The sequence below is a fragment of the Enoplosus armatus genome, chromosome 2, assembly GCF_043641665.1.
Source record: "Enoplosus armatus isolate fEnoArm2 chromosome 2, fEnoArm2.hap1, whole genome shotgun sequence".
Taxonomy (NCBI): domain Eukaryota; kingdom Metazoa; phylum Chordata; class Actinopteri; order Centrarchiformes; family Enoplosidae; genus Enoplosus; species Enoplosus armatus.
The window spans coordinates 10740214-10755206 of record NC_092181.1 but is presented as its reverse complement, the minus strand read 5'-3'; the positions used below and the strand labels follow the sequence as shown (position 1 = coordinate 10755206).

At 40.6% G+C, this 14993-nt stretch overlaps 1 protein-coding gene across 3 annotated transcripts in view; it reads right to left on the bottom strand.

Moving 5' to 3' along the window:
• Positions 1-14993, bottom strand: part of LOC139295536 (glutamate receptor 2-like) — a 61367-nt gene that overhangs the window by 10505 nt on the left and 35869 nt on the right. For all 3 annotated transcript variants that reach the window (XM_070917732.1, XM_070917741.1, XM_070917749.1), the window contains 3 exons: positions 14108-14262; positions 12123-12321; positions 10622-10869 (listed from right to left, as the gene is read on the bottom strand). In XM_070917732.1, the coding sequence (XP_070773833.1) occupies positions 10622-10869; positions 12123-12321; positions 14108-14262 (602 nt within the window). The remainder of the gene's footprint in view (positions 1-10621; positions 10870-12122; positions 12322-14107; positions 14263-14993) is intronic.

Here is a 14993-nt window from a genome sequence, read left to right as displayed (position 1 = left end):
GTTGGGTTGAGGTCAAACACTGCAGAAGATGACAGGTTGTAATTAGGGTTAACATTGTGTCAGTTTAAGGTATGGGCGAACAAATAAATGATGAAACAGATTAGCAGATCTCTAGCTGTCATGTCATGTCAGTTTCATTCATATCATATTGGCAATATAAGATGATCAACTTTTCTGAATCAGAACTCCTGGTATTTGGATTAGGTAGTTTGCGAAGAAAAGGGTGTGCACAGGTCAGTAGGCTACATCTGTTATTTCAATGTGTTAGATCCATATTTTCCAGTTGTAGCTCGAGGTTATAAGCATTAAAATAGGCCGCCACTCAAATCTCCAGTCCAGAATTTTAGTTCTTTTTAACTTTATTTACAAATGTTGTGTACAAACTCACCCTAATTAGATTCGATAAGGGATTTGAAAGGATCCAGATTCAATAAGCTCATTATATCTTTGGATTCAGATTCCATAAAAGCCATCAAAGCCCAACCATCAATATACAGTATAAACAACTCACCCATCCCATCACAGTCAAACAATTTGCCTGCATCGCTGACAACAGTAATCATCCTCCTCTCAGCCAGCTTCACTGCTCTTATGTACCACCCTGATTAGGATTCAGTTATATACTGACATAAGAAATAATAGTCTCCACTAAGGCCGATCATTGGCTTTCATTAAATGTACCTAGTACTTAGTCTAGTTGGTCGTGACCAGCCCAGTAGCTGGTTGCACAAAGTTACAAAGTGACACTGACTGGTGTTTATCCATGTATATAACAAATAATTGTTTTAACTGTTTTGCTGACCATAGTCACTTTATGCTGCTAAGCTTTGTTACACCAGAAAACTTCTTGAACATTTTGTTGAGTCATTTTCTGGTATGTAACTCTCTTTTCTTAGGACATTTCTTGGAAAGGGTTAAGTCATTTAGTACTAATTATAAGGGGAATGGACTTTGACCAGTCTAAGATTCAGTTTGATCTTATTGATGGTCTTTTGTTATCATATGACTCTTTGACTTTATTCCTCGAAAATATTTTAAAGATATTTTTTTCTTTTGTGATTAATGTGCAGCTAGTTTGCATAGTACTATAATCCTAGTATTGACTCGAGATGTGCACTGATCCTGTGGTTGTACCCCCATCGAAGGGACACACACCTGAGTCAGTGGGGGGAAAGAAATTCTTATAAACTGAGATTCTTCATAATTCTTTCCTGTAATTTACAATAACACGGTAACACACATTTCCCTATACTGAGTTCACTTTTTCAAAACTTCTCAACAGAAATAAATGTGGACTGAACTGTGGATCAGTTTTCTCACTCGCCACCAAAACTATGTATTTACACTCTATTATGCATATTTATATACTACTGAAAAGACTGTTAAATTTACACACAGAATTACAGTAAATTAGGCTGGAATTTGCTACATTTTGCTACATCAACATCTAAAAAGAAAATAAACCCTCCAAATTGGCAACACTGAGAGCCTATTTTCTTTCCTTGATAACCTCTATGATACGTTGTGACAGATGAGGAGAGGGTCTACAGTCCATCCCAGGATTATTTAATCTCCATCCCTCAACCACACAGAGGAAATCTTGTCCTCATGGAGGTGGACAGTTTATGATCAGATGTCCCTCTTGGACACAATGAATGCTGGATGTCTGGACACATCTGCAGCAGATTGCCAGGATGCATCAGACATCAAAACGTTTCTTTCCCAGGTGGATTACATGATGTGGATGAGAACTTGTGGCTTGTGGTATAGCGAATATGTAAAAAAAAAAAAAACCTACTGAAGCATATTGCAGCATTTCTGATCAATTTCTGTGACATAAACTGAATGATCCATGCAATAAATAAGTGACCTTATTTTTTAGTTTTAATGGAATGTTAGTTTTTGCTAAATAAATAACTAAAAGTTTTGGAAAAGTGAACTCAGTAAAGAGAAATGTGTGTTACTAGGGGTGTGCCTCTCTCCATTATAAGATGATCCGATACATTTTAATGCAGAACGATTCGGTGCGATACGATGCAATCTCATACAGTTCTTAACATTTATTTTAATGTAGGCATTCATTTTCCATTACAAATTAAAATAAGCCAGTTCTATAAAAGTAGCATTACTTACCTTCAAATAGATACTGTATATTTCATAAAAGACCAGGGAATCCTAAGTATTGTTGTTGCTCAAACAGACTGATAACAAATTATGTAACAACAAGCAATGTTCAAAATGTGACTGAGTGTTAGAAGCCTATGTGACACGTTTCCTCAAATAAGACTCCAAAGACTAATCAAATAGGTATGTTTTGATGAAAAACTAAACATAGGCATCTACGAGGACAGCTACGGATTATCCACTTAACAGGGTCCCTCGTTAAACCGGAGCATCCACATAGGTTTCACCATGCCGTCTCACAAGGTGAGGTGAGTGTTGAGATATGTTGTCCTACCACTGTTCTACAGACCTTAATGGCCAGACTTTTGTCCAATTTTCCTTACTCCTTTATGAAATACGAATTTTTTCCAAACATGGTGGCTTGATGGTGCACTGTAAACCGCGTCGGACATGTTTTGCTTTCACCTCGCAAACAACACTACGCTAACGTTACGCTCGCATTTACCTTTGACCTGTTATGAGAGTGGAGACGCTGTGCAGAATTAGCGTCAACCGATTTGTACTTTAGAATTGGGCCATCGACCGGTTCATGGTACATTTAGATAGATCCACGGGGTCTGTTTATCGATGTAGTCACATCGTTAATGTTAAACCCAGATTCCGATTCGTATCGGTGAATTGTTACACCCCTATGTGTTAGCAATTGTAACAGACTGTAACATGTTAGGTACTGTCTTTAATACTTAAGTGCTTTCTCTTTAATGAGAGAGTACTTACCAAAATAACCAACGCATCACTTTCCCTTTTACCTATAATAATGCAAACAAATTACATAACCCTTTCCAGGATATGTCTTAAGACTTGACAGTTTAATACAAATGCCCCTTATCCCTCTTTTTCTAACTTCCATCAGTGTTATTAATTAACATTAATTGCCTTGGAAGCTGCCATGACACCATGTGTGTCGGTGACAGACCAGTCAAACAATGCTGGGGGCCATGTCCCCTTCATATTACCCCTTCAGCCAACCTCTCCAAAGTCCTTCTCGCTGTCTTTCCATGAGAAACTACACTTAGCTACCTCAGTTCTGGCTGCGGTGCAGCTTGTGCTTGCGTAACGTATCTTTGGGCTAATGTGTTACAAAGAGACTTATTGTTAGCTGAGCTGAATACCTGGAATTCAGCTAAAGTGTCATGGCGACCTGACTCTTACAGTCTAAACAGACTCTTTGTGCTTGCTTGGGCTAAACCCTGTATTCTAGTGCGATCAACAAACAAGCTAACTCTGAAATTCATCCGCTATTCAAGGAGTTCCTTGAGGTCAAGCTGGATGGCAAGGATGCAGAGGGTGATGCTAACTCTGACCTCCTTGACATGGACGATGTGGACAAAGAGGAAGATGACTCCACCCTTCCTGCTCAACAGTCCAGACCCCCCAGCACAACTGATGCTGTTCCCCCAGTTCCCCACTAATATGTTCATAGAGCAAGCAGTCAAGGATTCCGATATAGTGATAAATCATCTCAGGGAACTTGGGTTCAATATTAAGTGGGCAGAGAGCCGGTTAGAACCTGTGCAATGTGCAGAATATTTGGGGTTGAAAATAAACTCCCTCTCTTATTGAGTTACACTATCAGAGGGGATGATGGAGTCTTTCACACAGTGTCTCTTGCTTTTTCAGCTGGGGAAAGTTGTATCATTCAAACTTTGCCTGCAACTTCTTTTGAGTGATATCTTTAGTATCTTTGGGGCTTCTTATAACGATTTTTAACGTTGAGTTCATTACAACTGCGCCCTTGCCATCACTTTGGCCGGAGGGTAAAAATAATATTGTCTTGCATTGCGGCTCTCAATCAATGGAGGGACCCACCAGCTCTTGGCAGTGTTATCTAGGGTAACCATGACAATGGGTGCATCCTTGTCAGGGTGGGCGTGAACATGATGGGCAGAGCAGTGAATGGCATTCGGTCACTGAGGCAGTGTTTTACCACTGAAACATTTTCTGCACTTTTCCAAGGTCACCATGATCTCTCCCACTCTAGCCAGAGTTACTAATCCTGATAGCCCCTTGGAGGCCATCCAAGCATTGGGTTGCATAAATAATACAGCTTCTGGCAGGTGAACCATGGCCTCTACACACTCACTATGATCTTCTGTCCCAGGCACAGTGGAAAGTCTACCACCCTAACCCAGACTGCATATTTCTCTGGGCTTGGCCTGTGAAAGGTGGAACCTGAATGCTGCAGGCCTGCAACTACAGGTCATTGACACCATTCAGAGTGCTTCCACTCAAACTCTCTACAATGGTAGGTGGAGTGTTGTGAGTCTAAGCAACCCATTCTGTTTCAATGCTCAGTGGTTGACCTGACTGACCTTCTTGCAAGAATTGGTGGAGAAAGGAAAGGCCTTGGCAGTCTTCTCAGCTTGTCATGTGGGCTTCGGTAACAATCCGGTGACAGCCCTCTCTCATCACCGGTTTGAGCCCATAAAGGCAGGAGGGATGAAGTTTCTTTCCATTAAGACTGCACTGCTTTAACCAAAGCTAGGTGTGTGACTTGCAGGCTTTATCCATCCGCCCCTTTTGCTTGTAGCTTGCTCCCTAAGGTGTGTCTGTAGCCCAATCCAGATTTTGTCCTTAAAGTGGACATGGATTCAGACTATAGATGCCCCACAGTGGATCTTTCAGCTTTTCACCCACCACCATTCTCCTCAATGAAGGAAAAAGGCTTAACACATCATGCCCTGTGTGGGCTGTGCATGTGAGCAGGACAGCAGGATTCAGGAAAGCTGATCAGCTGTTAATGTCCTAGGCCACTCCCCATACAGACTGGATTGTGAAGGCCATATCTCTGGCGTAAAGGTGTAAGGCCTTACAGCCCCCTCGGGGTTTAAGGGCCCATTCCACCAGGAGCATGTGCCCATTTCATGGGTCCTATTCAGCTGAGGGTCGGCCATCCTTGGCCCGCCGAGACAATGCTGGAGGCCAAGGCATTAGGGTCTGCATAACAACCCCTACACATGCTTTATGACTTAGAGAAAGCTTATGCTATCCAGGAGTGGTGTATATCTACCATAGTGAAACACCCAACAACGTTAGAAAAATAACTTTTTAAAGAAAATTATTCAGTCATCATTTTTGTGAAACTGTCTAATTTACTTACATCAGCGCAAATCCAAGACTGACCTGAATCTGCAGACAAGTAGACAATAATAGATCTTTGTGCAACCAGCCCAGTGGTATCATATGACCAGATTTTTTTGTATTCTACATTTACTAATTAACTCTTGAAAAGGAGAAGAGACAATCCAGCAGGAAGAGCTTTTACATTAATGATGTAATGGCAGGACGAAAAGGCTGTGAAATTGTTGCGAATGGTGTGTGGTATTTTGTGCCCTAGTAAATCAAGCAATCTTGTGTACTATGTAGTGATTAATGGAGGCTAATGACATCTAAAATACTGTGTCAGCAACTCTTTGACATTATATGAATCATGATTTTCATATGCCAAAGGGTTGTGAACACTTTTTTGATCACGTTTTTTTTCTTCTGAACTGAACCCGCCACTGACATCATAACATTAATCATCTACTTTCACTGCAATAGTGGAAACAAGGGGAAAAAAACACATTAACAGTAAGATCATGCTAGGAGCAGAGACATTGGGAAAGTGGAAGGTAATGTTTGCAGGAATTCAGTGAACAATTCAATCAGTATTTAGTTCTGAATCAAGAGTTTTGCTGACTGAAAATTGAAGAATATGTCTCTGGTTCTACCATGCTATAGTAACAGCAGTCATACAGTAGATCTACCAAAAGGTTAGACTTAAAGCTCCATTAAGCGAATGTTTTGGTATCAAAATTGAGTCAAATCATGTGAAAAGGTCAACACCCAACTCTGTAGTTCTTTCAACTTCTCGAGACTCATTGCTTTGCTTCACAAGTTCATCTGGTTGAATCCCAGTGGTTCTCACTGATCTTCCACCCAATGACAAGCACTGCACCCAATAGAAAATATTAGGTCACGCTTCACTGTTCAATTGAGCCGATTGGATGCTGCCTGGAGTTGATGGCTCAAGCTTGGGCCCTGTTCTTTAAACACGGTTTAATTAATCCAACATGACATGGTGTTAGCTATCTAAAAAGATCCTGTTAATTCTCATCCAGCTAACTTAGTTCTTCTAATGCAGTTCAAGGTTTGATTTTGCTAATTCTGTAGCTATTCTGTTGCTAACACGGTAGTTAATTTAATCTCACTCTCACTCTTAAACCTGACAAAAATCTATCATGATTCAGATTCAACTTAAGAGTGTATACAATTTAACTACAACTGATAAAACAGACTCAAATTTAACTAAAATGAATTGACTGTTTCAATCCAACTGTGTTCAACTCACACATGACGCAACATGTCGCACATTTTAGTTTTTAGAAGACAAATCCCCATCAGATGTCACTATAATCTATTTTCTAGTTCCGTTAAGGCCATTTTACGTAGAGTGTGTCAGAAATAAAAGGCACAAAAATGAAATGTGAAAATACAGGCAAAGTGGTTATATAAAAAGTATCACATCCGTCGCAATCTGAGACAACTGGTGCCATGGATGGACGAGATGACAGCGAGACAGTTTCATCTCAGAGATGCAAGAAGCCCTGCATTTGAGAGGATCCACTCATGACATCAGCTGTGCATATCATGGTAGGTAAACTAATTATGTGTCAGTGGACTGAACGCTCTGTATCCGCTGCCTGCCGAGATGAATCAAGTAGAATCTACGGAGACTGAGGCAAACTGACAGCTGGTCCACTTTTTTACCATGGAAATATGCTTTAAACAATTAGAGTCACAGGCCATAAACTATGTGCGCGCCTTCGTGAACTGAAAGCATCAGGAAGAAGATGTGTTCGACAGTGCCAATATCTGAGTGCAGCTTTTATGGACTTTATCGTAGAGCGCTGGTCGCAACGAGACATAATAAGTAATAAGGTGAAACACCTTTGTTGTTACTATGCCATGTAGCTGTTGCCAGGTGTGACTTCCCTCACTGAGGTTGGCTGTATCAATATTCAGCTTTACTGAACTTCAGCACGGTAAAATTTAACCTTGTATGTGTGTTGCTCGGGGGATGTGTTTTTAAATTACATGCAAATTAATTCACCATCTACAGAAAAGGGTCTTAAGTCTGACAACCGTCAGAGAAGTTGAACCCTAACCTTTATGTATAGATTTGTCTGCGATGATGACACCAACAGATCTGGATTATTTTCACAATAATTTACATATTATCATATACAATCATTAATATGTCATTATTTTTGCTGCACTTTTGCAGGTTTGGGCTCAATAACATGTTGCTATAGCAACAGCTCTTGTTAAATTTAGAAGTGGAAAAATCTAGATTTGTGTCAAATCAACAACAATCAAATCAAGCCAACTCGTATGAAGATGGGACTGATGATCAACATGTGGAGAGAAACAGACTGGATTACCAGCAAGACAAAAGAGGCAACTTCCCCCAGGGGCCCAGACCCACAGGGGGCCCCGGTAGCCCCAGGTTCACTGTGCAAAGTGATTGACTCAAACTTTTATGTGGAGTATGGACTACTGAAGCACATGTAATATTTTGTTTTTAGCTGATATTATGCTTTCATGGTGCATATTCCAAAAGTTTTGGTGTAGTTCTAATCGACTGCACTGAGAAGGGGAGGAACACAAGGTCAATATGGGCCCTCTGGTTAGTTCGTAAAGAGAACTCCTTAGGATGTTCAGGTTGCTCTGTTTAACAGATCAGCTATAAACTTGATAAGTCAATATACTGGAGTATGTAAGACTAATTGAGTTGAGTACTGCCCTTTGGTGTTCAGAAATCGCTTAATGCAGCTTTAACTGCGAATCAGACACACAAGTAACCGCAACCGTCATTAAAAATATTCTGCAGAAGAAAGTGAACTTTCAGAGCCAACCAACAAGAGACAGCAACACAGAGAGACAGAGGAGGGAGAGAGGAAGCAGGGCAGACAAAACAGCCATCGGTAGTGTGCTGAAAAGACAAAAGTGAGAGACAAACTCAGACTAGCATGCAGTTCAACACACACACACATACACACACACACACGCACACACACACACGTATCGAGACCATTTACATTAAGATGCAGTGTGGTGCAGTCTGTAAGTAGCAGTGACACATTTCTCACTGGGTTGTCTCTGTACTTCAGCATATTTGGATTAAAACTGAACCATGTGTGAGACTAAAGTGATGAGCTTCCGCTATTATGGTATTTCAGAGAGTTCACATCCATATCGGAATGAACAGTTTAGAATATGTAGCTCTTTTAATATTCATTCATCCTTCTTTTAATACCCATTTTTCAGTACAATGCTGCAGGACAAACATGTTAAATGTATGTTAATTTGTCCAATACTGTTTGGCCCCTATGTATGAAGGGGGTACAATTCCTTCACTGTTCATCTGATGTGGATGTAATTTTAATCCAATGTTCTGCAATACAGAACCAAAACCATCAAGTCCATCTATTTTCAGACTGCACTGTATAGGGTTTGGACAGGAAGTTGTGTCTTCAACTATGAAAACAACGTTTGTGTAACAACCCCCTTATATATATTTATACATACATACATTTTATCTGTAGCTAGTGGTGAGTAGGTTATACCTGACTGTACCTGGCTGCGGGAAGCAATTGAAAGTAACGTATGTGGCGGTCACTGAAGGTAACCGCCATAAATCTCTATCATCGCAGCAAATGTTATGATAACTAGTGGAGGATGATTATCATGAGCTCATTGTGCTGTGGCTGTAGTTATGATTCGACTACGGGCATTGTTGTTGCTGCGACGATGGCCATGGTTGTAGCTATTGGCTGTTTTGATTAACATGGCTGCGTTTTTAATGCTTTTAACACTAACTAACCTACATGGCTGGTGTGAACATGATTGTGTTGGCTGAGTGTTGTGGTGACGCTATTCCTGTACTCCTGTGGTGTGCTGGCAACACACTCTGTCCTGTCTGACAGGAGTACCAGGGGAAGCCTCATCTAACACCTTAAAATCTTAAAACCCTCCCCTCCAGCCTTTGGGCCATGCCTCCTAATGAGGAGGTTTGAAAAGCCGAATGCCAAATGGAAAATGGAAAAGATAATATTTAAAATGCCAAATGAAAATTAAGAAAAATGTATTTAGCTTTTTCTGTTCAAGCTTTTAATTTAAGAATTTGCATTTAAGATTTTCCCTTTCCCATTTTGAGTTTCATATTTGATGTTTCCCTTTTCTTCTTCCCATTGCCATTTTCAATTTAAGCTTTCAGTTGGAGCATTTCCATTTAAGCTTTTGCCCTTTAAATTCCACTTTATTTTCAAATGATCATTTTACATTTCAAATTTGCTTTTTCAAGTCCCTTTTTAAGTTTAATTATGATTATTCCTAGTAGTGTAGTAAAATAATAATCTTTTAAATTTTATCTCATTTCATTTTCAATTTGGACTTTTCATTTTTATTTATGACCAAAAATATCCTCCATATCCCCATGTTTAAGAATTGTTCAATGAGATGCTTTCCATCATCAAAAGGAACAAAACCCATCTACTCAAGAACACACACACACACACACACACACACAGAAAATGTTTGGGTCATAAACTCATTGACAACAACAGTCCCTTGATCCAGGTCTTAAAGAGCCAGCTCATTGAGCCAGCTAATTGTTGGAAAACTGCGACCAAATTCTCCTCACAAGAAAGAATATGAAATTGCTTTGAATAGATCAAGCAGCGGACAGCTGTGAATATTTCACGTTGATTGGTGTATCGTGATAACTGTACACCCATTCAACGCATACGCATAACAAATTTTTGGGTTGAAGTATTTCTTTAAGACCTGAAATCCAAAACTTTGACAGCCCCTCACCCAGTCGCCACAGCAACCACCACTAGCCATTGGTCAGAGGTGGTAACCATGGTAAAAATACAAACCACTGAGATGACGTCATCAGGGTAGGTGGATTATTATAACAACGAGTAAGCCGCCATGCCCCATTCATCACACTCGCATACTGCAACACCCAATTGGCACTAAGGCTTGGGACCAGACTACATCACTCCCCATGGTGGTTTATTTTCCTGAACAGGGCTGCACATGAACACAGCTCACACACTGGCTGAGGCCCACCGGACTACTGTAGCAGGTGGTCAGCTAGAGTATTCCAATCGTTCATCATTATCAGAAATCAGAATCAGAATCAGAAATACTTTATTGATCCCCGGTGGGAAATTACTGTGTAACTGTGCTGTGAGGGACACTGTGAATCCACTCACCACTGTAAGTCATAAGTTAGACTATTAATACTTGCTCTTTCAAAGTTTCGAATTGTGGAGGAATGAGCTGTGTGGATGGGGAGAGGGACCGTATGCTAGGCAGCAGGTTAGTAGTGTGAATGGTACATGGCAGTGCAGATTGGCTAGCATTGTTATACTGATCCACCCACCTTAATGGGGATCCTTTGGGCGTGGCGATGCCGTAGCCTTTGGAGTCCAGGTTTCCTCCCACTTTCATGGTGTCGCAGGGTTTCCTCTGCTCAATGTACTCATTCATGGTGGACTCTAGCAGGTAGGCGTATTTCCCTTTGGACTTCCTGACACGCAGGACGCCCTCTGATGTTTTCTTGACGAAGACGGAAGGTTCTGCTGATTTCATGTACTGCCACATCTTGTCAAACAAGGCGATTTTAGAGCGCTAAAAAGAGAGACAGAGATAGATAGACAGATAAGATACAACTTACCTTTAAGTACACAGTAATGCAGGGTACTTATCCTGTGGAGTGGATTGCCCATTGTGACCCTCCTCGTACGAGATACAGCAGACTGGCAATGAATTTGTATTACAGAATGCTAATGGCGCTGATATACTTGCTTTCTACCAACGCATGGGCACTGGATGCAACACCAGCATCACTAATCACATGCTGGCTTACATACTTTTGTATATACCTGGAAGATTAAAAAGTATATCCTCTAGTAATCCAATTCGATTCTGAGTCGGGTACAGCCAAAATAGTATTATTATTATATTCTTCTCCTGATAATATTATATATATATCTTTCATATTGAGACCATCTCTTCTCTGAGTCATTTCCCATATGTACAGGGAATGATCCCCTCATGCTCACATTACCTACACACTGCTTCAAACACAACGACTTACCTGGCAGCCAAATCTCTACCTGTATGGCAGTTTCAATGTTGCTACTTTTGGAAATTTGTTGAAAAGTAGACACTGGGGGATATTTACTAAGACTTTGCAAATTGCAAAGAAAAGTTCATGTTTGGTCTTATGCAATATGTATTTTAAGGCATTCCTGTTCAGAGGCGCAAAACACAGGACAAGGGACTGGGAATTGATATAAATACCCACAGCACCTGATTCATCTCTGCTAACTGACCACTCTGTCTGAGATTTAACAAGAAAACAAGACAAGCAGGTGTAAAATCTGCAGCGCTGTTTTAGTGGACACACATGGAGGCAGAGAGACTAGAACCAGGTCAAAAGAGCGAGCAATATTCAGAAAAGAAGTTCCCAGTATTCAAAAACTACGTTCAAATTGCTCAAATTCAATTAGCTCATATGGATCTAAAGTCTCTAAAGTCAAGCCAAAGAATCTGGTTGATAAAAATTGGCTTGGTCACACCTCTGGTCCCGTCAGGTTTATTCCGTCAATCATGTCATCAAGCTAAGATCAAGTCTTTGATATCTCTACATGCCAAAGCGGCGTGCATGGAGCTGTACTAATATGTGAAATTATTAATATACAAAGACTGTTGAGGGTGGTGTCTTTTTTAAATACATTTCTAAAACCAAAAAAATACATGAGCAAAAGTGTAAGGAATGGATTAGACCATGTTTAACCCAAAATTAAAAAGAGGCCGACCATGTCAGGGTTGCCAACTCTCCTGCTCTCCTGTTTCTATTTGTGTGAAGACAGCCTTACCCTGAAGAACTCCTTGGTGGATCCAGAGTCCAGGGTCCCATATGCGATCTCTGTCTGTTTAGCCAGGTCTTCAGCACTCTCGATGGGAGAAACCATCCTCTCCACCGTCAGGAAGGCAGCCAGGTTGGCAGTGTATGATGAGATAATGATCAGAGTGAAAAACCACCACACCCCCCCTACTATACGACCTGACAAAGACCTGCACACATACACACACAGAAACAGACCAAGATATGCTGTAATTACAGTACAAAAGACGTAGTTTGATGATTTCGTGAAGTAGCGCGGGATCATGGGAGTTGTTCTCTTAATTCAGGGGTGCCCAATACGTCGATCGCGATCTACCGGTCGATCACAAAGGTAGTGTGGGTAGATCGCATGGCATTAAAAAAATAGACGCCAGCCTATCATCCATCCTCACTATGACATTTGTCACTTGATTGACATACAGGGCAGCCAGTCTGACATCTGATCTTTTCTGACACATGGGTCACCACGCATGCGCGTATAAGCGTGCCAAGTGCGGCAAAATGCATCCCTGGCTGATTCCATTCAGTGCAAGTCATCAGAGTAAGGTAATGACAAAAAATGTTATATTGTGCAATACGGGTTCATGCAGTTATGCAAGGTACACCAACATATATTGTACATATAAAGAATACTCAATATATTTATATATAAATATATGTTTTGCATTTTTATAGTAGGTAGATCATTTTGACTTAGTCATTTTATAAGTAGCTTGCATGCTGAAAAAGTGTGTGCACCCCTGTCTTAATTGTTAAACAACCACCATTGCCAAAGGAAATCTATCTGAGGTGATTCAGGCAGAAATCATGTTTACAGGCAGGAAATGTATTAAAGTGTGAGTGGCGCCTATGCTTCTGAGGAGGCTCCATAGTCTGAACAAACATGGCAAAACCTTTTACTGCTTCCGACATTGCCAAAGGCAGCACATACAGAGCCATACCTTCCGTTCTTACCTTTCACATTAAAAACCCCAGACATATACATTGCATGAGTGCTTTAGGGAATCTAAGTTCCCTCTGGTAAGTTTTATTCACATTACGTTTAGTCACGTTATGTCACTTCATTCTAATGAAAAACGTACCATTAGATGAGTCGACTACCCATACTGCTACTGTAGCTAACGTTATGAGGAGAATTCAACCTTGGGGTAGCCCAGCGCTGTTATCCGTGGTCAAATCAGAGTCAGAGTATAATTCTGTGACATTGTATTCCTTCTTTCTTCACTCTCTGATGCATCATCGGGTGTTTCCCGGGAAATTATAGCAACTAGAGGGGGTAAAGGGGATATGACGCCATTGACAGGTGACCAAATGAAACACACCATTACCTTGAATAAAACCACGGATTTCTCTGGGTTTGAACATTGTTGGAAACATTTGGGATAATGTAAGTACACAACTCAACAAAATATATATATTATAGGTCTAAACATTTTGAAAAACGTTGACTTGGACATGACATAGGATGTGAATCCCAGTCCTGGTGTCAGAGTCATGTGCTCTGTACCCCGAGCCATCGATTACTTTGCAAGTTATGAGAACACTGTGCTTCCTGCACTGGAACAAGATGCCAGTGATCATAATCTCGCAAACATCTATGGTCAGATTATGTCATCCAAAGTGTATTTTCAAATCCAAAATCATTAATAGGAGAAGGGGTGGCACCTGAAGGCAGCACAGAAATTGTTCACATGTGAAAATAACGTCTCTTTCTTAGGTTTCAATATGCTGCAGACTTGCTTCTGTTTTGTCCCAACAACTTTTAACAAATGCAAAGAGGCAGGTGACAGGTGTCTTGTCAAAGCAGAACGAAGTTCTATTGTATCAGTGCAGTCTAATACAACGCGATCCATAACTACAACCTCAGAAGCAACACCTCTGACAGCATCAACAGATCTGTGAAGCAAACGCATGTGTAAAAGGAAAGACAAGAAATTCATTCATTGCCATACTAACCTTGGTGAGATGTCACAACCCTGCCGCATGAAAGCACCCAAAGAGAACCACAGGGAGTTAAAGATCCCAAACTCATTGGTGGATTCTGTTGTCAGCGGCAGCGCTCCATCCTCCGGCTCCTCCAGCGTCCACTCATATGGGCTGAATCTGGATACCTACAAAATAATATTATCATTTATTGCGTTGATTTTACCTCAAAGCAATCCTTTACTATATAAAAGCAAAGTTGAATGTCCAGATAGCATGAAAGATTGAGTTTCACGTGACAGTTATGTATTCTATCTGGAGGAATTAGCCAGGTGTGTGAGGTTGCTGTTTGCAACCTTCAAAACTAACCGCTGGGAAAAGTGGGTTTTCCTTGGGTTTTTCTGATGTGGTGGATAACACATTATGTTGAGCCAACCGTCTCCTTGCAACCATAAAACATGCACATTGTATGTCATCATATGTTTGACTGAACTCCTTCTTCCCTGTGACATTATAAAAATCTGTTATATTTATGTTAAAATAATTGAATCGATTCAATTAATTTCACTTTATTAATATTTATAATTAAATACAGTTGAGAGTGAAACTTCATTATTGACCCTGGAAACTGGTAGCTTGACAAAAAGAAAAAAAGGATCTCAAGTCAAAGTCCACTTAGTAGCCTTTTCTAGAATTTTCAAATGCATCTCACAATCTTCATCAGCAGATGGAGTTTGCTCAGTTCTGGTGACTAAGGCAGAAGAAGTCCCAGTCCCAAATCATAACAGCTGCTGAGCTGACATGTCAACAGACAGACTAGACTAAAGGCTTATCTACACAGGAGGACGGATTCTATTCCTGTTTTAATCAATACAACCTCTATACGCATGTAAGCGCATTTTTACGCTTCAAGTCTGTT